The following is a 21,451-nucleotide window of genomic DNA, read 5'->3' on the forward strand; positions in this document are numbered from 1 at the left end:
TCATGTGGCTCCTAAATTCTTGAGAGAAACTGAGAGGTCTCAATTCCCTGGATTAAGTGATCCTCAGAATGGCGTTTGTAGGCAGAGATGTGATGTCAAGAGTGAAAAGACAACGGGAAGCAATGATGGGTGCTTTGGGAGATCAAGGCTGTGGCGTGGCTTGGAGAAACCCCCGTTTGCATGCAGGCAGGAGCTCCAGGATGCACCTGCAGCCACGCCAGGCATTAATTGCCGCTTAGCAGCCCCAGGACACCTGACACATTGAAAGTGTGGCCCAAGGGTCTGGAGACAACCGGAGGAACCAGCGTCGTGTCCGAAAGCGGCGCTGGGAATCAGTGGAAAGAAGGGGAAATTTTCCCAAGTGGCGTTAGAGTTAACAAGTCCTGTCTGAGAGCAGCGACGCGCGGGGCGGGGATGGAGGGCGGGCGTTTCGAGCAAATCCAAGGCGATATCTTGCAGGGTTTATGTCAGATTGGCACAAAGGTCTGCAGGCCGCCGGCCAGGTAACGCGTGCCATAAATTGCCTTTAAAACGGGCCATCGGCCACGGAGCTGATTTATGATTTCTTTTAAAAGCAGAAGGAAAAAAGAGAGCTTGCCGGGATAATGGGGTCATAAATCCGCCGTTCCCTTCAGACCTGCGGTGCAGATGTCCCATGGTGCCGGGGACCAGGCAGGACAGGTCCCATCCCGGCCGCCTGGGACCTGCCGGCACGGCGCGGATCCCCGCGGCAGCAAAAGCTCGGAGCCGCGGGGGAAATCAGTGCGGGGCCAGCCTGCGGCTCCCACCCAGTGTCCGCGCGTCGTGCCCGTGGGTGTGCAAACCCCACGAGGAGCTCCTCGTGCCCCCGGGGGCTCGCCCCGGAGCCGCGGGGTTCCGCCACCCGCCGCCGCTGGGAGCCCCCGGGCTGCAGCCGCCGAGCGGAGCGCGGCGCCCCCCCCGGCAACCGCCTCCTCCTCCCTCCCCTTCTCTTCCTCCTCCTCCTCCTCCTCCTCCTCGCACAAAAGGCGGCTGGGAGGAGGGCCCGGGATGCCCCGGCCGGCCGCACATGCCCGCCGAGGGGGGGCTGCCGGCCCCCGCCGCCGCCCGCCGGCCCCCCCCGCGCTCCTTCCTCCTCCTCTCCTTCCTCCTCGTCGTGGCCGCCCCGCTGGCAGCCGGCAGAGGTAAGGCTCGCCGCGCTCCACCCCGCTCCTCTCCCGGCCCTGGAAAAGCCCCCTGGGAAGGCGGTTGCCCCCAGCCTCCTCGGCGCGTTTTTTTGGCGGAGGTTTCCTTTTTTTTTTTTTTTTTTTTTTTTTTTTAACTATTTTCCTTTCCTTTGCTTCCCCTCTTCCGGCTGCAGCCCCGTTTCCATCCCCATCCCGGCTCCTGCCCCCTCCACCCCCCCCCACCCCGCTCCGGGGTCCCGGGGGGGGTCCCTGCGGGGCCGATGCTCTCGGCGCTGGGCGCTTTAACGGAGTGGCCCGGGGACACTGCGCTGCGGCACACGGCCGCGATAAATCTCCGAGGAGGTTTTCTTAGCTTTTTTTAATTATTATTGTTATTATTTTTTAATTTATTTTGTGCTTCCGATGCTTGGAGGGGCAGCAAACCGTTTCGGGGAAGAGCCCTTACTGCAAGGGCAAAATAAAATGATCTTTTCACACGGAGCTGGATAAAGCATGAAATATATAACTCTTTTTTTTTTTTTTCTTCTCACTCACCATCCCACTACATTCATCTCTCACTTTGGGGAGCTGCCCAAACTAGGATTCTTGCAGAACAGGTTTAAAATGAGCTCTGATTGCCTGAGCATCTTCAGGAATAAATCTGTTGCACACCTCTCATGAGAGGCTTCTGTCTTGCTCTGCAATCGTTAGTTTTATGTAGTCGAGTCCCGGCTGGTCTGCTGGATGCACTGTGGTCCTCTGCATGTTCGGGCTCTCCAGGGGCTCAGCCCGAGGGGCAGGACTACTTTGGAGATGCCTTCGTGCCCGCTGGATGCTGCTCTGCAAAATGAAATTGGGTTTGGGAGCCGGTGGCATCAGCGCGAGTGTGTATGTGGGGTGGGGACCTCAGCAGTCCAAGGGGGGCGGATTTTCAACCTCCAGAGTAATCCCAGTAAATCCTGGATGGAAATTTTGTCCCATTGTGGGAAGTTTAGTTGGAGGGAGTGGTCCCGTTAGATGTATGGGAAGGACTCAGTTTCTTCCAGCCTTACCTGGTGTCTCGCCCCTGGATCTGGACTAGCACAGGCATCTTCAAGTCCCTCCTTTGGCCCAATTCATTCTGATCCAGCACAAAAAACTGTCACTGAACTGAGTGCAGGCTAAGACTGTCATTGGGAAAATCCTGCGTGTTTTAACTCCAGCTCAAAAAGCTCAGCTTTCACTCCAAATTCAGACAACTTTTCAAAGCTCTGTTTTCACAACAATGCTGGAAGTGTTTTGGTTTTGCTCCAAAGTGGAAAAAAAGCATACTTTGAAACTCCAAAAGCTGCCCCTGGGAGCAATGTCCCCCGGGAGCGTGGCCGCCACTGGGCTTTGCCCATGGCACCTGCTGGAAAGGAGGAGACCTTGGTTTCCATTCAGATATTACCACCACTAAATAAACTTCCAAAAATCCACCAGTTGGGAACGGAGGCAAATATTGTCCTGTTTCCAGACAGACAGGCGAGAGAAGCCTGCTGGATAGCCAGGGCTGGATAGCGTGGGTATGGCTGCAACTATGTGCTTTATAAAGCCAGTCACTTTGTACTTTCTATTACATTTCTATATTTTGAGCTCTTTCAATGCCCAGGAGCTGAAGGCTGACTGACTTGTGGATGTGAACAAGGAAGGGGCATGTGCTAACGCTCAGTGAGAGGGCATTAATGAGCCTCTTGTTCCGCCTGGGGGAAGCCAGCAGCCTGTCTGAATGAAAACCATAGAGGCAGCCTGGGGTGAGGGTTAACCACCTTGGAGGGCACGGAAAGCGTCAGCGCAGGGCTGGGCACGGTCACACTGCTGGGGTGGCTTAGGAGCAGTGACAGGACAGCTTGTCCTCCCTCTGTGCCTAGCCTCGGGCATGGTGTGACTTTGTGCAGCTGTCCGGCTTGGTGCACCGCTCTCCGGGCAGCTTTAGATTTTCAGTAAATTATTCTTAAGGAGTACAGCAGCAAGCTCCAGTCCAGAGCTCCTGCTGCTGAAGGTCTTTGCCACAGGCCCAAGCTCGGTGAGGTCTTTCTGCAGCTGTCAGTGTGTCCCCAAGGTCTGCAGGTGACATCCAGCAGCAGCGCCGGGCAGGGGGAGCTGCAGCTACAGCCCTCCAAAAACAGAGGCTGGACAAAGCCCTTATTGACATCTGGGAGGGAAAAGTAAAGCAAGCTTGGAGTTCACGCCCAAAGCATTCCGCTTGGAGGCTGCAACCTCTGTGCCGAGGTCCTCGGCTGAAAATTTTTTTAATTACTTATTGACTGTGGACGTTAATAGCTGCACCCCAGGGAGAGCTGGGGCATCGGTGCCACTGAAGGGCACATCATAGCCACAGGCTTGGTTAAAACAAGCCGCTGCATTCAGAGCCATACCAGTGACATTTGGTTTAATCTGTGTGATTCCACTTTATTTTTAAATCCTCTCTAAGCTCAAAGCCTGGATTTTGCCTGGAAGCAGGCAGCCCTGGAGTAGGCAGTGTCTCTGGGACGGCGCGGGGGCCAGCCTTGGATGCACCCCATGGTGAAGTGGCTGGCCGGCATAACCTGGATATCCTGTGGAAGTGACTCCCGTCGTAAATTAAAGCAATTTACTGCAACGGGAGTCAGCTATGGACGTCAATCTGTGTGGAGGGGGAATATCTTGTAAGGATGCTTTAAGGTGAAAATTTTGGGGTGTATTTCAGTTGGAAACATCCAGAGATGTGCCTCGGTGGACTTGTAAGTCAGCATCTGGGGGGATCTGGGACAGCCTCCTCAGGGCAGTGGAACAGCTATCGCATTGTCAGGTTTCGTTAGAAAGATGGACAGGTTCCTTCTTCATTAACCAGAAACACCGGAAAAGAGGGGGAAGTAGTCCCTAGAATTGTATTTTAGGTGTTCTCAGCCCCCCCGGGGCCTGTTTCTGTCCTTTTCGTTTTCCTGGGAAAGGAAAGTCAGTACTTCCTTGCAGGAGAGAAGGAGATGTTTGTTCCTCCTCCAGCCTTTCAGCTCCTGTGGAGATTCCCTTCTCATGACACTGAACTTGCAGGATGTTTAGGGTGCGTTAAAAAACCACATCAGGACCCCCCTGATCCCTGGTTTCAGGCCGTAACTTGCTCAGCCCAGCCCATTTTCTGTCCTCTGCTTGCTGAAGGTCGCAACATGTGCACGAGTGGGAGCGCCGCTCGTCCTGCGAAGAGTGTCTCCTCATCCACCCGAAGTGCGCATGGTGCTCCAAAGAGGTACGTGGGCAGACTCTGATTTTTGCTTTAAATGCTGCAGTCGGTTCTCAGGTGCTTTTTGTAATGCAGAGAGGAAGCTGCGTCCCCCCTTTGCCTATCCCAGTGCCAGAAGGGGCTGGTGGGGGCAGTGGGGGCTCCCACACCGAGTGTGGCTCGGGCACATGCAACTCGTAGGAAACATTTCCACCCTGCTCAGGGAGCAGCGCTGGTGCTTCAGGTCTCCTGTTCCTTCAGTTCCCTTCCTGTTTTCTTCCTGGGAGCCGCAGGCATCCCGGTACGTGCCCCGTGCTGCAACAAAGATCATTCCCCCGTCGACTGTGTCCTTTCGGAGGCAACCAGCATTTCTGGCATCTGCACCATCATCAAGACGATGAGCTGTGCAGCTTAACTGCATGCTTCGTGGCCAAAATGCATCCCATGTCAGTGCTGAAGCTTCTCTCCAGTTATTTACCTGGGCCCTCCTTGGTTTGCAAGAAGTTGCAAATACCTTTCCCTGCTCCCTAAGTATTGCTCATGGGTTTTCATATATACCTCTTATCAAATGTGCGTCTTATCAAGCAGACTTATGATTTTTAGAGATTAAGGTATTTGAAAGACCTGATGATACATGATGCATAGACGGTGTTTGCCTGCTTAGCGCCTACATCTGCCCTCGGTGTTGATGAGAGAGAAGTAAGGAATAGAATAGAACAGAAAATAATAGAGTAAAATGGAAGAGAATGGTTCGGTTGGAAGGGACCTGCAACAGATCCTCGCGTCCAACTGCCTGACCACTGCACAGCTGCAGCTCTCCAAGGAAAAACCTCTTAACGCTGCTAATGGCCGTGTTACCTGATAGCGGAATAGTTCTCCTGTTTTATTTTTCCCCCTAGTAGGATGACTGATGTGTAGAAGGGAAAGGGTAAAGCAATAGATCCTGCTTTTGAGACATCTTGTAAACAGCTGTAAGAGCTCCTCTTCCAGCCAGCTCATCTGTGGCGTGATACTGGATCCAGGAGCACTGGCTGGTCAGCTACGGGTACCCAATAGCTTGCCTTTTTTTTTTTCTGTTTTGTTTAAATTCTTGGCATCAAAAGACAATTTTGGCAAACGCTGCCAGTGGAAATGTTTGTCTGGTGGTCAGTGTGACCACTAATTGTATGTCAGCCCTTGGCACTGGCAGCTTGACTCTTATCTTGCAAACAGAAGAGTTACCAAAAAAAAAAATCCTAAATGGAGCAGAGGGGCCAAGTGAAGGAAAAGGTGTGTTTACAAGGAAGTCCTGGAATACGTCCTGACCTTTAGCCTGGCACAGCTATTTAAAATACACTTCAATGTATTTCTTGCCAGGAGTGATGTGTTAAAAAGCTGCTGTCCCTGCTATACACTACATGCTAAGACTTAGGAAGCTCTTACCCTAACTCAATATTTTTTTAAATTTCATGTCTGAAACTGAATTGTTTCTAACTATGAAATCATCAGATGAGGTAATGGGATTGTGAAAGATATCTAGGGGTTTTCAAACTTCAGAAGTTTATAATGTTATAAACTCTTCACGACTGGCTTTCTTTGCATGTCATGTCACCACCTTATTTCCCCTTACCTCTGCTGCAGCCTCGTCAGTCATGCCTATAAAATTGCTGGCTTTCGGTCTGTTTTGCTTTCCTGTTTCCATTAGCTGCCATTCACAGCAGTGTGTGCCCGGAGCGTTATATGCTGCTCAAATTCTGTAGCTCTGCTGACGTTCAAATATCAAGGCTCGGATACCGGAGCGGTTTCCACAGGCGCTAATTATGTTGTGGTAGAAACACAATCAGCCCATTAGCATGTATTTACTGCTCGCCTTGCATTTGCTTAATGCATTTGGGACTAAATTGGGCCAACTGTTTGTCATCTTTACAGGCAAGAATTACAGTTTTTGTCGGTATCTGCACACCCACACGTGCATGCACACCTTGCTCAGTGACACCAGTCCCGTGAAGGCCCACAGGACTTCCCAAAGCCACCCCTGTGCCAAGGCTTCAGAGGCTGCCCCAGCTGTGAGAGGGGAGGGCTGTGCTGTTTCCCACTCCCAATTCGCCACCTCCTGCCCCACAAGTGTGATGCACATCGCCGCTTCTATCAGCCTCTGCTCACCCCCGCTGTCATCTGGGAGGATGATGATGGATGAGCCGATGAGAGCAGCTGCTGGTGTCCGTGCAGCCTGGAGCTCCCAGGGGCTGGTGAGCTAACCACAAGGCTTTGGGCTGCTGGAAATTTGGAAGTGAATGCCGACTCTGTTGGCTCTCGGATGAATACCTTGAAAGGCAGGGCTTAAACGGGGCGATGTGTTTAAATTACGCTCTAAAGAGGAGGCATGACAGTATGTGTGTGCATGCAAAACAGAGATGCACATTAATTCTTTTAATTAAAATGAAATTTGCTTTATGATGAATTCCACTGAAATTTCCCCTGTGGCACCCTGTTTCCAGTGGTTTGCACGTATGCTCTCTGAACGCATTTGTGCCTGGAGGATGAGGAAGGAAAATCAATGGATTTCCTACAAGGAACATGTCAGGTTTTTTAAATGAAGAAAGAAGGCATCGTTCAGGCTGACTTAATGCAGAATTGAACTGATTAAATCAAAAATGTAGGGAATAGCCTAGAACATGTAAAGTCGGGAGTTGGATACGGTCAGTGCTGTTCGTGTGTGAGCCAAGCAATTTGTCTTAAAACTCTCAAACTGAAGAGCGTGTAATTGTCACATTGTTGGCCTCATCTCCCTGAACTCCCCCATCTGCTCGCATGCGTTGCCTTTTGCTCGTTGGTTGGTGCACCGTGCCCGTGAGCAGCGCCAGTTGATCCTGAGAGCTGTGGGGCACAGTCCCCGAGGGGATGCTGTTGTGCAGCACGAGGTAACGAGGGCTTTTTTGCTTTGGTTGCTTGTGGAGTATTTGGACCTGCGTAATACCCTGTATCCCGCAGAGCTTCCCATCCTTTTCCCCTTTCATTTAATCTCTGGATTTCCTTGTTGCAGACAACGTTGTGGTTTGGTTTGATGGGACAGGGTGGCCAAAGCTGCAAGGGGCAGCTTAGGCTTTGCTTGGTTTTGTAATGCAACACCATGGTGCTGCTCGCTGCCCTCCTCGCCCCATCATGGGACCCCCCCTTGCTTTCCCCAGCGCATCCCCACCTCTGGGTGGGCTTTATTTCCCCAACTCTGAGTAATGCAGCATTTCACTGAACAGGCGAGGGCTTGGATTTGCTCAGAGCTGCAGCTCAGCAGTTGCCATCCTGTAGCAATTCCCCTGGGCCCGTTTTAGAAGAAATTTAAACAGAGACCTGCTAACGCAGGAGCAGTGGGAAACGGGAACTGAGGAGGTGCAGAGATGCTGCTGAAGCGAAAGCTTTCGCAGTTACCATCAGAAGGTATTTCGCATCCCCGCGGGGATGATTGGAAGTGCTTGATAAAGCCGGGCTTTTCACTGACTTAAGGTCGAATCGGGTCCGAGACAAACTGTTCCTCGAGGCTGCCCTAAACCTGCTGCTCTGAAATGCCGGGCGTTGTTCTCAGTTGGGAGGGACCCTGGTTTCTGTTTTGTCATGCTGGAGATTGATTTACATAGTCCCAGTCCTCCTCTCTGGAAGTCCATCTGTTTACACGAGGCGATCCAAGAAATTCATGTTCACATCCATCCAGCATGCCGTCGCCTTGGCTGGACACCGCCGCTCAACGCAGGAATGCAAACCTCGCATTTTTCCAATAGCGTTTGGACCTCGTAGCAAGGAAACTCAGCGGAGATGCTCTGCGTCCCAGGACCCCACGGCCGAGGCTGTCCAGGGGGACCCTCCCGAGCTGCGTGTGACATCAATCGGACAACCTCAACATCTGCCCTGTCCCCTGCTGTACCTCATCATCAGCAACAAGTGGGGTTTATTCAGTCCTGCTCTGGTTTTTGGCTGCATGGCTGAAGGAGGGGCTGGTGTGGCTGCGAGCATCTTCTCCACATTATTTCCTGTAATTTCAGTAGCTCAGCCCCAGAGTAGGAGATGGCTGTGTCTCTTGTTAGAGCGCAGAAACAAGTAGAAATCGGCTGTTGAGAATGCAGTAAGCTTTGGGCAACTCGTTCCCTTTGGCCCTTTTAGGAAACCAAAACCAGCACGCGGACAAACGGGACGCGCTGGCTGCAAAAGGCCATGTTGTGTGGCTGGGTTGTTCCCCAGCGCCCGCCCTGCACAAAGCTCTGCTGTCTGCCACTGCTGGGGCTGGCACGGGGGGGTATGAGATATCTGGATATGGGGGATATGCTCAACGGGGAGTGCCGTGCCCCATATTGGCTGTGGGGACATTGTGCCCCAAACCACCGCTGTCTTCTCCGGTCTGCTCCTGTTGGTGTCTGTTGCAGCCTGCAGCTGTGGTGGTTTAGTGCTAACAGCTCCTGGCAGCCCTCGTCCAAGTCTCTTGTTGTCCAGCGAAGTTTCCTGGGACAGCTTGCCCTACGTCAGCTGTGCTCCAGCCTGGAGGACACTCACTGTGGTGGGATTTCTCCTGCAGGACAGAGCCGGGCCGGTGCTGGCTGTGCAGGGGTTGACGGAGGGGGGATGTGATGGGATGTAGGGTCTCACCCAGGAAGCAGGGCACAAGTCCCGGGAGTCCCCAGCCGGGTCTCCAGCTTCACACCTGGACTTGGCCTCCTTCCCTCAGTGACACCTCCGTGTCCTCTCTTCCTTTTGCAAAGCTCCCCCCAGTGATGCCGCTGGGGGTGCGGAACAGTGCGTGTCTTTATGCTGCTGTGGTCTGAGACCAAATTCCGTTTGCAGACCTACGGGCCAAGTGCTGAAATGCTGAGGGCTTGGGAGCACAACGCACCAAACCTTGCGACGTTTCTCTCTTGGTAGATCCCTTTGAAAGGCTCGGGGCTCAGTGCAAGCTGTTTTGAGGCACAGCTAGCTCAAATGCCACTGGGGGCTCTTGACATTTGCTACAGACCCTAGCACATCCACACAGTTGCAGGACTGATATTTCTCCCTCCCCTTTCCCTTTTGCCCACCCTTCACCTTGCAGGAGTTCGGCAGCACCAGGTCCGTCCCGTCACGGTGCGACCTCCTGCAGAACCTCATCGCAAACGGCTGCGCGGGTGCCATTGAAAACCCTCGCAGCAGCAGCAGCGTGGTGAAGGACGTCCCTCTGAGCAGCAAGGGCTCTGGCCAGACCCACCTGGACGTCACACAGATCACGCCGCAGAAGGTCGCCCTGAGCCTGCGTCCTGGTGAGTCCCAGCAGCTCCGAGACCCACAGGGGGGTGGCTGTGGGCACTTGGTGGGGCGAGGAAGGGTGCTGGGACTCTAAACTCTCTAAACTTTCATCTGACTCTAAACTGAGACAGCTCCTCATATAATTTAGGAAAGAGACAAAAAAAAAAAAGTATATCTGTTTTCTGTTGGGATGCAAAAGAGCTGCGGGATCAAGGCCTGAGATGAAGATTTGAACTTGTGACTTAGAGCTTGGACTGTATCCACGTCCCTGTTTCATTCCCCATAGCCATTAGTTTTCTTAAATCTTTTAATTTTAATTAAAAATTAAAAGTGAAGGGCTAGAGCGAGCCACGCGAGTGTGCTTGTTATCTAAAGCTCTTGCATGGTGGGGGCAGGCTGTAGTGTGGGTTCAGAGTTCTTGCAAAAATTTGGCAGCCGCTGTTTCTGAAGGGGGAAAAAAAAAGCTCTTTATTGCAAAGTGAGGGAGCAAATATAAAAGCTCAATTCATTATAAGCGATCGGTGTGGGTTTCGAGGGCTTATGCTTCTGTGACAGCTCTCATGAGCAAACAGAAAGATGAAATACGACGTTTTGCCCAAGAAAAACAGCAGCTTGAGCCGGTGTTCACGCTACCAGCACTCTTCCAGAGCCGACCAGTTTCTGCATGACTTTTTGTTTTAATTCCGTAGGTTGAATAGTAATGATGTCTCCTAATTAAATCTTCCTGAGTAGCGGGACTGCTGTCATCGGTCAGATCCCTAAACGTAAGGATTGTTGGTTAAAAGCGGGTGCCTGACGTCAGTCACCATGGCAAGCCTGATCGAGAGACCTGCCGGTGGCTCTGCTGCAGCGGCGCTTCTGCAGTTCAGTGCTGCTTCTGAAGCAGGTCTGCTCCCGTCGGAAGGGATTTATTATTCCTCCTGTTCCTTGAGGCAGTCACTGGGGGAAAGGGCTGGCTCAGCTTCTCCATCTCGCCTCCACAGCACATTCCTTTCTCAACCCCAGGCTGTTCGGCATGGCCGGAGGCGCGGGCGCCCACGGCTCCGGTGGCTGGGGAGAGGTGGGACATGGGGTCCGGCTCCCTGAGGCTTTCCTGCGGCTGCTTTGCTGGATGCTGGGGCCGCCGTTCCTGCCAGACCTTGTTTCAGCAGATTGCCAGGTGCTTGAGAGCAGCACAGCGGCGTGCTGGGCAGCCTTTGGTTCTGGTGGGATGGCAGAGAAGCCCCTGCAGGTCTGGTTTGAGGTTGAAACCCTAATGTGCTGACAAGTTCCTATATGGGGTGAACTGCAACACTGCTCTTGCTTCACCTGGATGCTGTGGGTTGCAATAGGTTGTGGTTTGCTTGGCAGGTCAGCAGGAGCTGAGGCCGTACGACTTCCCCAGGGTACCCAACAGCTGCAGGAGCAAGGGAGCGTTAGGAGATGTGCCAGCAGCTTTCTGCTGTCCCGCCCCAGGCTCGGTGGCCAGGCAGCTGCTCCCGCGGCTGCACAACTTGCTCTGGGGTGTGCAGCTCTGCCAGGGCAGCTTGGAAGTGCTTTTGAAAGTGCCCAGAGCAGTAGAAATTGCTGTGAGGGCTTGTGCAGTGCTCTGAGTGGGGCTGAGCCCAGGAGCTCCCCTCCATGTGCTCCTGTTGTAGAGCATCAGAGACATTACATGGGGACAAACGTATCTGCACGTATTTTTCACAATATCTCCCATTTTTGCTGTCTTTTTGATGTTGAGGTGCATGCCATCTTACTCAGGGCTGATGACTTCCCAAACCCTTGGATTAGCATCCTCAGTTTAAATTACCCATTAACTCTTGAGAGTTGCAGCCTGTGGACCCAAGAAAAAAAGGAGACAATGTTGATTTAATTTTGTGCATAATGCCAATTTTGTGTTCCATCAGGAAACTTTTTTGCACGCAGAGTGTAGAATTTCAAGGCTGAGTTCCCATAGCAGTCATGGTGATTGTGCTCTTCTATTCTCAGACTGCTAAGCAGAAGCAGAAGAGGGCAAATTGTCAATTGTTTGCTGGTCCCACCCAGGCAGTTTGATCTAAGCATCCTGTGGCTGAGGACATATCCCCAAATCTCTGTGCTCAGAGATAATTCCCAAAGGCCTTAAACTGATGTCTTCCTGGGGCAGCTTTCAGATCAAGCATTTAGTTTTTATAGCATTGCTTTTTAACCTTGGGTCCAGCTATAAGGCAGAGCGTCCTGGTTATGAAAAACATGAATAGTGTAAAAGGAATTTAAAACAATGAATAGGTTCATGTTGTGCTGTCCATTAAGCCTGGAGCCTCAGCAAGCAGAAGCAAGAGGTTTTCGTGGGTAATCACGATTGTTGAGTTTGCATTCTTAAATTAGCCGAAAGCAGCTTTTCCATTTGCTTTTACTGCCTCTGCGTGACTGTATCCAAGAAGCATTTCTGTATTCAGTTTTGACTTTAAAACTTCTCAATAAAAGCTCTAAGGAGAGGATGGTGGTGACGGTATGCGGGGAGCGAGAGGGCTGGATTATCCCTAAACTATGAGAGTAATACTGTGCACAGAGAATAATAAATGCTTTTGTACTGACATCTGCATACATTAGCAATATTTTCTGTGAGATAATCAATTTGTACAGTTAGGAATGAAAGGAGAACCAGGCCCGGGATCCTGTTATTTTTGGTGCTTTTTCATGGACTAATAAATTCATAACTGTTAAGAGAAGGTTCATTAGAGCATCCCAAGTGCTCTTTCCAGCACAGCAATTCCCATCTTAGGGCCTGCTCTAGAAGAAGGGCAGTTTGGAAACTGCAGTGTCTGGGGCAGCATGTGCAAAGAACACGTCCTCTTTTTCTCAAAGGGCTGAGAATTACAGTGGTGAAAAATATGTAGGAATGAAAAAAAATAGGCATAGGAGTGGATTTTCCTGGCATTTAAGACTTGCAGCATTGAATTGAAGGAGAGGGAGAAAGAGAAGAGGAGAGAGAGAGAGGAGCTGAGATAGCTGAGTGGGAGCAAGAGGGGCTGTGAAGGAGATCGTGGAGTTGGGGGTGGCACAGGGCTTGTAGGACTGGGACATCCCAGCTCTGCACGGGGCTGCAGAGCCCCTCCTGCCTCGTCTCACTGGCGCAGTGGTTTGGGGATGCTGCTGCTGCCTGCTCGTGGGCTGGGAGTAAGTGGGAGCAGCTGTGCTGCTGCGAACAATGAGGAGAACAATAAAACTTATAGGGAAATGTTTTCACGATAATAAAAAATGTGCATTTGATTTCTGGGGAAGAGGGAGGGAGCAAAGAGATTTTTGCAGAACCTGCCGGTGCCCAAAGTTCAGCCGTGGCCAGGAAGGGCTGGGAGAGGTGGGAAGGAAGGGGAGCTTCGGTCTGGAGATGGTCTGAGTCCCAGAGGAGCCATCAAGCTGGAAAAGAGGCTGAGGTGGCAGCTGGAGATGTGGGATTTCCCATTGCTTGAGTGCTTGAATCTGGGGGGGGTCTCATTTTGTCCCCTCTCTCAGCTGTTGGCAAAGTGTAAGGCAAATGTTTGCCATGTCCCTTCTGGCTCCCCCGAGGTCTGCCTGGCTTGAGCATGAGTTTGTTTTGATGCCAGTTCACCTTTTTCAATGTGTGGGTTCCTGCCAGCATGGCCTCTGCTCCTGGACACCCTTCTGGAGAGCGTTTCAGCTGAGGGCAGCTTTGCAAAAGGGAAGCAGTTGGAGAAGGTCAGGGGAAAAGCTTTCCTCAGCTTTTTTTCACATGTCCACAGCCTGACTCCATCCTGTCAGCTCCTTCCCTTGTGTTCATCACTTCGGAAAGCTTCATCTCTGTTTTGGTACTTCCCCATGTGATTGCAACAACCTTCTTTTTCCAGTTCGCTTCCCTTTTGCCCTACTTTCTCCTGGGTGATGGTGGCAAGACTCTTTTTCTGGAGAAATTTCCTTCTGAAAGGTGTTTCTTCTGTGTCTGCTTTGACTCGACTTCTCTGCACAGCTCGGAGAACATCTTGCATTCATCTCACATCGGCTGTTTTCTCCTAACCCACTTCCTTCTCCTGCTCCACCTCCTTTCTCTCTTGAGCAGGGCTTATGTGACTGTTCTGGTTTTCTTCGAGGACATACCCAAACAAGAGTGTGAAGGGTCCCTCTTCCATGACACATCCCACGAGGTTCACTCTGCTTACTTTTCTTTCCAGTTTTCTAGGAAGATGCCCGTGGGTTCTGACCAGTTTGGGACAGCAACATTTTTGTGTTTGTGTATCCGTAGACATTCTCTCAGCTGAGATGGAAAGACCCTTTCTCATATCTCCAAAGTAAAATGGAGACACGCACTCGATAGATAAGTGTTTTTATCTTGCCAGCTGGTACACTACATAGCTTAAGACCCCAAATCATGTCCTGCTTTTCTGTTAGCCTCCTGAGGAATGGATTTGAACAGGCTCATTCCCCTTGCTCTCTTCGTTTCCAAGAGAGCTGTCTGCTCTGCATGGGGAAAAAAAACAAAGGCAGCAGTCTGGATTTTGTGTGTGCTAGGGGTTCTCTGGCAGCGCTTTTCACTGCTCTCAACTCTTGTATGTGTGCAGGTGACCAGACCTCCTTCCGAGTTCAGGTCCGGCAAGTGGAGGACTATCCTGTGGACCTCTACTACCTGATGGACCTCTCCCTGTCCATGAACGACGACCTAGACAATATTCGCAATCTGGGGACCAAGCTGGCTGAAGAGATGCGAAAGCTCACTAGCAATTTCCGCCTGGGGTTTGGCTCTTTTGTGGACAAAAACATTTCTCCTTTCTCCTACACGGCACCAAGATACCAAAACAATCCTGCATTGGGTAAGTGGTAGGTGTTCTCCGAAGTCTGCACAGACGGTGGTTGCAGGGTCTTTTCTTGCAGTTCTGGCTTTAGATAGTGAACCACATTTATGCCCCAGCTTTTGGGAATGCACGATATTCCAGAGCCATTCAAAATAGGGCAGTTTCCGATTTTGCAGTGGTTCTTGAGGGATCCCTGCATCTAGACACACAAAACTGTTGTACCAGGAGCCTAATGCTATTTTTAAGTACCTGAAGAGGATGCAGACATTGCAAGCATTTTTACAGGCTTTAAGAAAAAGAAGCAAGAGTTAGAAATTCCTGCTTTCTGATCCTAGCTCTGAGTCATAGTTTGGCCTTGGGAAGATTAATTAAGCTCTTCTCCATTTTACAGATAAGGAGACCAAGGCGGTGTGAGTCTTTCCCAACAGAAGTGTTTGAGGGAAGTAAGATCTGGAAGGGCCTGTGGGACTGATTAATGAGTACTTGTAAAGTGTTGTAAAAATTTCAGGCACTTTTCTTCATCTTTATTGCTGTGGGAGGAAAGCAAACTGGCAGTTGCGAAAGACACAAATGATGCGATTTGCTGTGCAATGTTATCAGAGCCTTCCTCTTTTTTTTTTTTTTTTCTTTTTCCTTATTAGTGTCTTTGCTAGTGTCTTTTTGTTTGACTTTTAACAGACAGAGTTTGGGATCAAGTCCACCATATCAGGGATTGTGTCAGAGTCAAATGGGCTGAAGTGGAGGTTGTCCAGGCTCAGATGGGCTGGGATGTTGGCAAAAGAGGGTGGATACAGCAATAAATGACTCTTACCTTTGTGTTCCCTGTCCTGCCCCTTCACCTCATCCCTCTTTGGGCTGCCATTTAGTTGGGTAAGGGCAGTAGGGTTAGCCCTTTTGTTTGAGCCATTCATGGATTCTTAAATTGTAAGGCCACATCAAAGACAGATGCCAAGCTCTGCGAGCATGCATGCTCTAATTTTGCCATATGAGAGGCAGATTAAAGAGAGCTGTCATCAGCTATGAGTTTCTTGCCATCTTTTGGCATTGACCAAACATTTGGCATCTCATCACACGTTGACCATTGACCGGACAAAATTACCCATATTCTTTTTTCATCAGTTCTTCCCAAAGAGGAAAGTCAGATGGATGGTGACTTTAGTGCTAAAAGCTTGTGCTTTGGCCACGAAGCATAGCCACAAAACTGGAACTCATTTCCCTTTGGTGGCCCTGCACATGTTTATAGTGTGATGAATTTAGGTAAGTCAGAGAGAAATACAGAGCTTGTTCTGCTGGAATAGATTCAGTTTCTGAGTGTGGAGCACATAAAGTTTTTCAGTGCTCAGAGGAAAGCCCTGGCTGGTGGAGGAATACTTACGTCTGTCCCTTTTTCTTCAAACACTTCTTCTTGCTCCGAGCATTCAGGTTACACAGTATTTTCCATTCTCTATCCCCTGTGCGCCTAACTTTGGGATGCTGCTGTAATGGAAACCACCTGGCTGAAAAGCATGGCCGGGCACGGAGGAGTGTCTCTGTGTGAGCTGTTCCCACCCCATGGACAGTCCCGTGGCTGCTCTTGCTCTCTGCCACCACAGCACCATGTCTGCGTTCTTCACAGGTCTTCTCCCTCTGAAATTTGGCCTCAAGGATGCACTCAGTCGTCTCCATCATCCCCATCTCCATCAGCCACTCATGTTGGGGGGACAGGGTTTTGCTTCAGGCTACAAAATCTTCTCGGAAACTTTGGCTTATGTGTGATTTAATTGAAGTGACATTCCTTTTGTGGAGTGAGATAGGGTGAGACATGCAGGAGGGGGAGGCAGTGCTGGCAGAGGAGAGGATGGGGCTGTTGGTGATGTTCACAAGCTGTGGATGCCCCATCCCTGGAAGTGTTCAAGGCCAGGCTGGATGGGGCTTTGGGCAACCTGAGCTGGTGGTGAGAGGTATCCCTGCTCATGGCAAGGGGCTTGGAACAGGATGGGCTTTAATGTCCCTGCCAACCCAAACCACTCTGTGACTCTGAACTGCAGCGAGGTGCACCTGGAGCTGCTTTCACCAAGGCAGTCCAGAGATGTCGCCTTGCCTTCTGCCCTTGTGATCAGACTGTCCTTATGTCCTTTCGGTTTTAGCCAGGTGATTGCTTTTCTGTCTATGGGTTACATTAAGCAAGGTTGGTCTTGGGAAGCCACTTAGGTGTGATTGCCAAAGGCAGCCCTCTGGGCGGGTGCTCCCTTCTTGTCACCATCTGTCTCCCCCCTCGCAGCGCTGCATGCGGGCTGTCACTGCTGCCAGGTGGCTTGCTGATTTGGCAGTGAGATGGGTTGAGAGGTTTTGTTTTGTTTTCGGATACTTCTAGTGTCAAAGCAGTCCTTGTCCAGTGACCTGTTTGCATCTGGAAAAAGCTGCGGTGGGTGGTTTTTGCCTCTAGTCCAGGCATCCTCCTCCTCCTCTCTGTGCCTCTGGGCCCAGGGAGCCAGGATGCATCTGCAAGGAATGTGTAGTGTCATTCGAAGTAGATAAAGTGAAGAAAACAAATGATAATAAAGGTAGAGGGTTCAACTGAACACCCGGTTGCCTATATTTTGCAAAATATAGGTGTGGAAATCTTTGAGCTTTATGGGCACTGAAGCTCCACAGCCATGTGGCCCTGGTGCTTGGTGTCTCTGCTCAGACCTTCTGTGGAGAGAAACTTTTGGTCTGGATGAGATACCTGGAAACTTCAGCTGCTCAAAGCACCTTCTGGGTCGGGTGGGACAGAAAGGCAGACTCTACTGTTTGTAGATAACTGGCCAGAAATCAAAGCATCCAGAACACAAAACCTCATGAAAGCATTTCACCCCTCTGGACAAAGGTTTGGAGACCAACCTGTTCGAGCTGCAGACTCCTGCAGCTCCTGGCTCCTGCTGGGGTTCGTGCCAGCTAACTGCTCCCCTCTGCTCCTCTTGCAGCTACAAGCTATTCCCGAGCTGCGTCCCGTCCTTTGGCTTCCGCCACCTCTTGTCTCTGACGGATAAAGTCGACCGTTTTAACGAAGAAGTTCAGAAGCAGAAGGTGTCCCGGAACAGGGATGCTCCGGAGGGCGGCTTCGATGCGATTTTGCAAGCCGCAGTGTGCAAGGTGAGTCACGCTGGTTGCTGGGGTTTTAACACAAAGCAGAAGAGGAGGGGCTCTTCAGCTGTCTTTTTGAACCCTGGTGAGGCTTTGGTGTATGGTTTCTTGGAAGGAACCACTAATTTCTTTTCGCAGAAACCAACAAGAATGTCTTGAAAAGGAGAAACTATTGTTTTTATGTGCTTTTGTGCGTGAACAGGCAAAGAAACCATTTAATACCTTCTCCAGTTTAAAGGCGTAAAATGGACCTTTTGCAGATGGAGATTTAGGTGGCAGCACCTCTGGGTGCTGAGGGCTTGTGCAGTGGGGGCTGCTCTCCAGCCTGGGGTCCTCTGCGTGCTCTTGCTCCCCGTGCAGCAAAGGGGAATGCATTTCCTCCCGTCACCCTCCCACAAGGGATGAGCCCTCTCCCTGCAGTGGCTGGCTGGGTCTGCTGTGACGTTGCTCTCCTCACCGTGAGGTTTGGGAGAGAATTGCTCAGAACCGTCCTGGAGCAAGTAGGTGGGTTGCTCCATATCCCTTTGTGAGCTGGGGGTGAAAACGTAATGCTGCTCCCCTGCGTGGTGCGGCTGGGCTGCCCTGCTCTCCAGTGTCAGCTTCTTCCCCTCTGACATACGGTTTGGTTTCTGTGCGCTCCAGCCTTGTGCAGTCCTGTTGGTAGGTCTCGTTTTGTTGTGGGTCTGGATTTTGGGAGCCAGGAGATAAGCATCGCCTGCAGGAGCGGTTGATGCAGGTTTGCGCAACCAGGTTGAGTGGGAAAGCAGAATTTCCTTCTCATGGGCTGGCTTCATGCACACTTCATGCTCCTGGCAGGACTGAGCCTGCCCCATTGGATTTGGCGCCTCCGAGCAGTCGTCTTTCTGCTCCCAGGCTGGCACAGATGCTGTTGCTGGCACCACGACAGCGCTGCTCGCAGGGCTCCTCCAGGCACAGAGCGCTTTGTGTCCCTGCCGGGTGGCGCTGATGGTCACATAAGAGACGTCTCAGGGCGGTGACTCTGCTGTGCCACCCGTCATGTGGTTCTTCACGGTTCTTTCCAGCACATTTTTCTTACTGCAGAAAGGGGATAGCACTTCCTTACGGTGCAGAAATACCTCCTAAGCCCTGCAGCCCAAGCAGGAGCTTCCTTTCCCTTGCAGCAGCCAAGAGATGCCCCAGCTCCACCAGTAGCCACATTTGGCTGTGAAATATGTTGTGGTCAGCAGCAGTTTGTGGTGTCATGGGGGACATCCCAGAAGAGCTGATGGAGGAACCTGGCTGTTTCCAAGCCTTGGCATCCAAGTACCTGTTCTCCTCCCCTTCATGCAGAGAGGTAGGAGAAACCATACCTTGTCTGCTGACTAGGTGGTTTTGTGCTGTAATTCATATCAGGCATTTCTTCTGCATGAACTGTCCAAAGAGCTCTGTAAAGCTCAAGTCAATTTTTTGGCCCGGGTTTTAAACCCAGGAGTGGGGAGAGTTTGTACAGCTAATACAGGCTAATAACCGGGCCCAGCACTTTGCTCCTCTCTGAAAGATGAAGATATGGTAAGTGTTATTCTGGAGGCAATGAGAGAGCCAGAGACAATAAGCCTTTATACTGATGCGAAAATGGTTAGCCAGGAATATTAATCAACTTTCTGTAATTATATTTTCCATTTGCAGTATTCTGGTCTTCTGCCATTCTGTAAGTGCAAACATCATATGGCTTGGTGGTATGTTTAAGTTTCAGGTCGCACACACTGCAGCAAGGAGATAAGTCTGTTTTATAAAACAGTGTCTTTTGAAATACTTTTGGTGAGTGTGTGCTAGACACTGGTGCAAGGAGATGGCCAAGACATCTGAGAGACGCTGAGGTGCCTTTCAGAGCTGCGCAGAGCTAAGGAGGCTTTGGAGAATGGATGATTTGGCTTTTAATCTCCAAGGCTTTCTTGTCATGCACATGTCAGTTTCCTTCTTCCAAGAAGGCCCGCACCTAAGAAACGAATGGAGTTTTATGCATACGGATGAATCCAGGGGGATCTCCTGGCAGTCAGTGCCTTGGCAATTGAGCTCTTTTTATTCAGAGGCCAAAGCATAAATTTAGATACTTACTTCAGGCTTGGAAATGCTGATAGGAATTTTTGCAGCCTTTTCAATAGGATTTGGAGGGCTGGGATGGGGTGAGCCAGCTGTGGTGGTTTTGACCCTGGAGGCAGGCTGTAGGGAGCGAAGAGCTGGTCATCTGGGGAAAGGGGGCAGCTCCAGTTGGTTGAGGGATTGGGGCCAGGATCTGTCCATGCTAGCCCTGTGGAGACATGTCTTTCACTTCACTCTGCCTTGGGTCAGGTCCCACCCTGGTTTAAAACCATTTATATCCCATGGGGATCGAAAATGAGGCCAGCATCAATGCAGATTTCTGTTCAAAATTCGCTGTCCAGTAAAAATAAATTAAAGCCCCTTTGGTTATTTGTTTTAAGCAGAGCAGAGCGCTGTGTGTTTGGCGGTGGAAGTTGCTGGCAGAAGCGGTGTGAGGTGCTGTGGCTGTTCATGGCATGGCATTGCACGTTGCCCCCTTGGGGTGATTTTTCCCTGAGAAAAATGAGGGATTTTTCCCTGCTGATCTCCAGTAGCCGTGCTGTTGTTGCATCAATTTGGTGTTCGCTGCGTTGGCTCGAAGCGCCATGCCCAGCCTGCCAGGCAGCTTTGGCACTGGGTCGGGTGCCCCTAGCTGAGGTGTCCTGCCCTGATTTTTTTCAGCATTTCTGCAGGTTTGGCTTAAGTGCAAGAATAGGGGAGAGTTTGCCTGAAGGGGTGCTCAGCCCTCGATGTGAAGGTGGTGCTAGCAGGCAGATAAGCAGAAGCATCATTCCCTAAGTGACCTCGTAACTGTTGAGCTTGTTTTTTTTGTGCATAGCACATTTCTAAGCGAGTGGAACTCAAGTTATCATCTCAATCCTTAACAGAAATCAACTTTGGATACCCAAAGAAAAATGAGTTGGATGGACCACTGGGTGGGCAACTGTCTGGTGGCCAGGTAGACCAAGAGCTGCTTTTTGCATTGTCAGTCATAATCACTTTTGGGTTCAGTTTGTAAGAAACCATATTTTGGCACTAAGAGCCTTGCCCTTTATCCAGTGGGGTCGCTTCGGTTGAATGGCTCCTGCTTCCCAGACCACAAAAGTCCTCGTAGTGTAATGACCCGGACAGTAAAGTGCTGGTGCAGGACAGATGTGTGTTGCCAAAGATTTCTTCCTGTGGCCGTACTTGAATTGCATGGCTCTTTAAAATGCCGTTAACAAAAAAATACTTTTTGCATTAGGGAAGAAAAAGAAATAAAGTCTGGAATAGTTGTCCTGAAGTAAGAGTTGTATTTATTGGAAAGATCAGCAGACTTTGGGCTGTGACTCACATCTGCAGGCAAAAATTGTGGTGGCAATCATGATTACCATCCTTCTGCACACTCTGACTGCTCGCCATGACCCCACAAGTGGTGTCCATAGGAAGTGCCTGCAAACAGGCTGCAGTAGTTTGTTGGCTGGCATATTAATTAATGTAGGACAAGGTAGCTTTCAGATTTTGCTAAATAAGCTGAGCAGTGAAATACGGAGGAGTTGGGTATACTGATGTGTGTGTTGCTTCTGGATGCTGCAGGCTCCGTGCCCTGAGTATTTGGGGGCAATTATCCTCAAACTCTTATGCCTCTCCTCACAAAAGACCTGCAGATCTGTCCATGCAAAGGCAGTGGCGATGTCTGTTCCTTGCACAGGCAGGGACCTTGCTTCAAGTGATGCAGCTCGAGAATCCTTTTCTGAGCGGGCTGTAAGGAAAGCACTCACCGGAGATGTTGCAGCTCTTGTTGCTGTCTCGTGCTGCGCGCAGCAGTGCGGCCGTACCACCAAGCTGGGGAAACAAGGTCAGATTAAATGCGCGTGGAGGAATTTGGCAGGTCTCCTTTGGCCATAAAAGCAGCTGAAATTCTTATTCTTGGATCAGGGCAGAGAAGGTCTGGT

General features: G+C 50.7%; 1 protein-coding gene across 1 annotated transcript in view; it reads left to right on the top strand.

The window, feature by feature from the left end:
* The first annotated feature begins 1,023 nt into the window (after window positions 1-1,023).
* ITGB5 (integrin subunit beta 5) overlaps window positions 1,024-21,451 on the top strand; it is a 48,657-nt gene continuing 28,229 nt past the window's right edge. Inside the window, 6 exon segments of the mRNA XM_040560782.1 lie at window positions 1,024-1,163; window positions 4,302-4,330; window positions 4,333-4,389; window positions 9,413-9,617; window positions 14,142-14,394; window positions 17,318-17,486. Of these exon segments, the coding sequence (XP_040416716.1) occupies window positions 1,049-1,163; window positions 4,302-4,330; window positions 4,333-4,389; window positions 9,413-9,617; window positions 14,142-14,394; window positions 17,318-17,486 (828 nt within the window). The 5' untranslated portion in view covers window positions 1,024-1,048.

The sequence above is a fragment of the Cygnus olor genome, chromosome 6 (assembly GCF_009769625.2).
Source record: "Cygnus olor isolate bCygOlo1 chromosome 6, bCygOlo1.pri.v2, whole genome shotgun sequence".
Taxonomy (NCBI): domain Eukaryota; kingdom Metazoa; phylum Chordata; class Aves; order Anseriformes; family Anatidae; genus Cygnus; species Cygnus olor.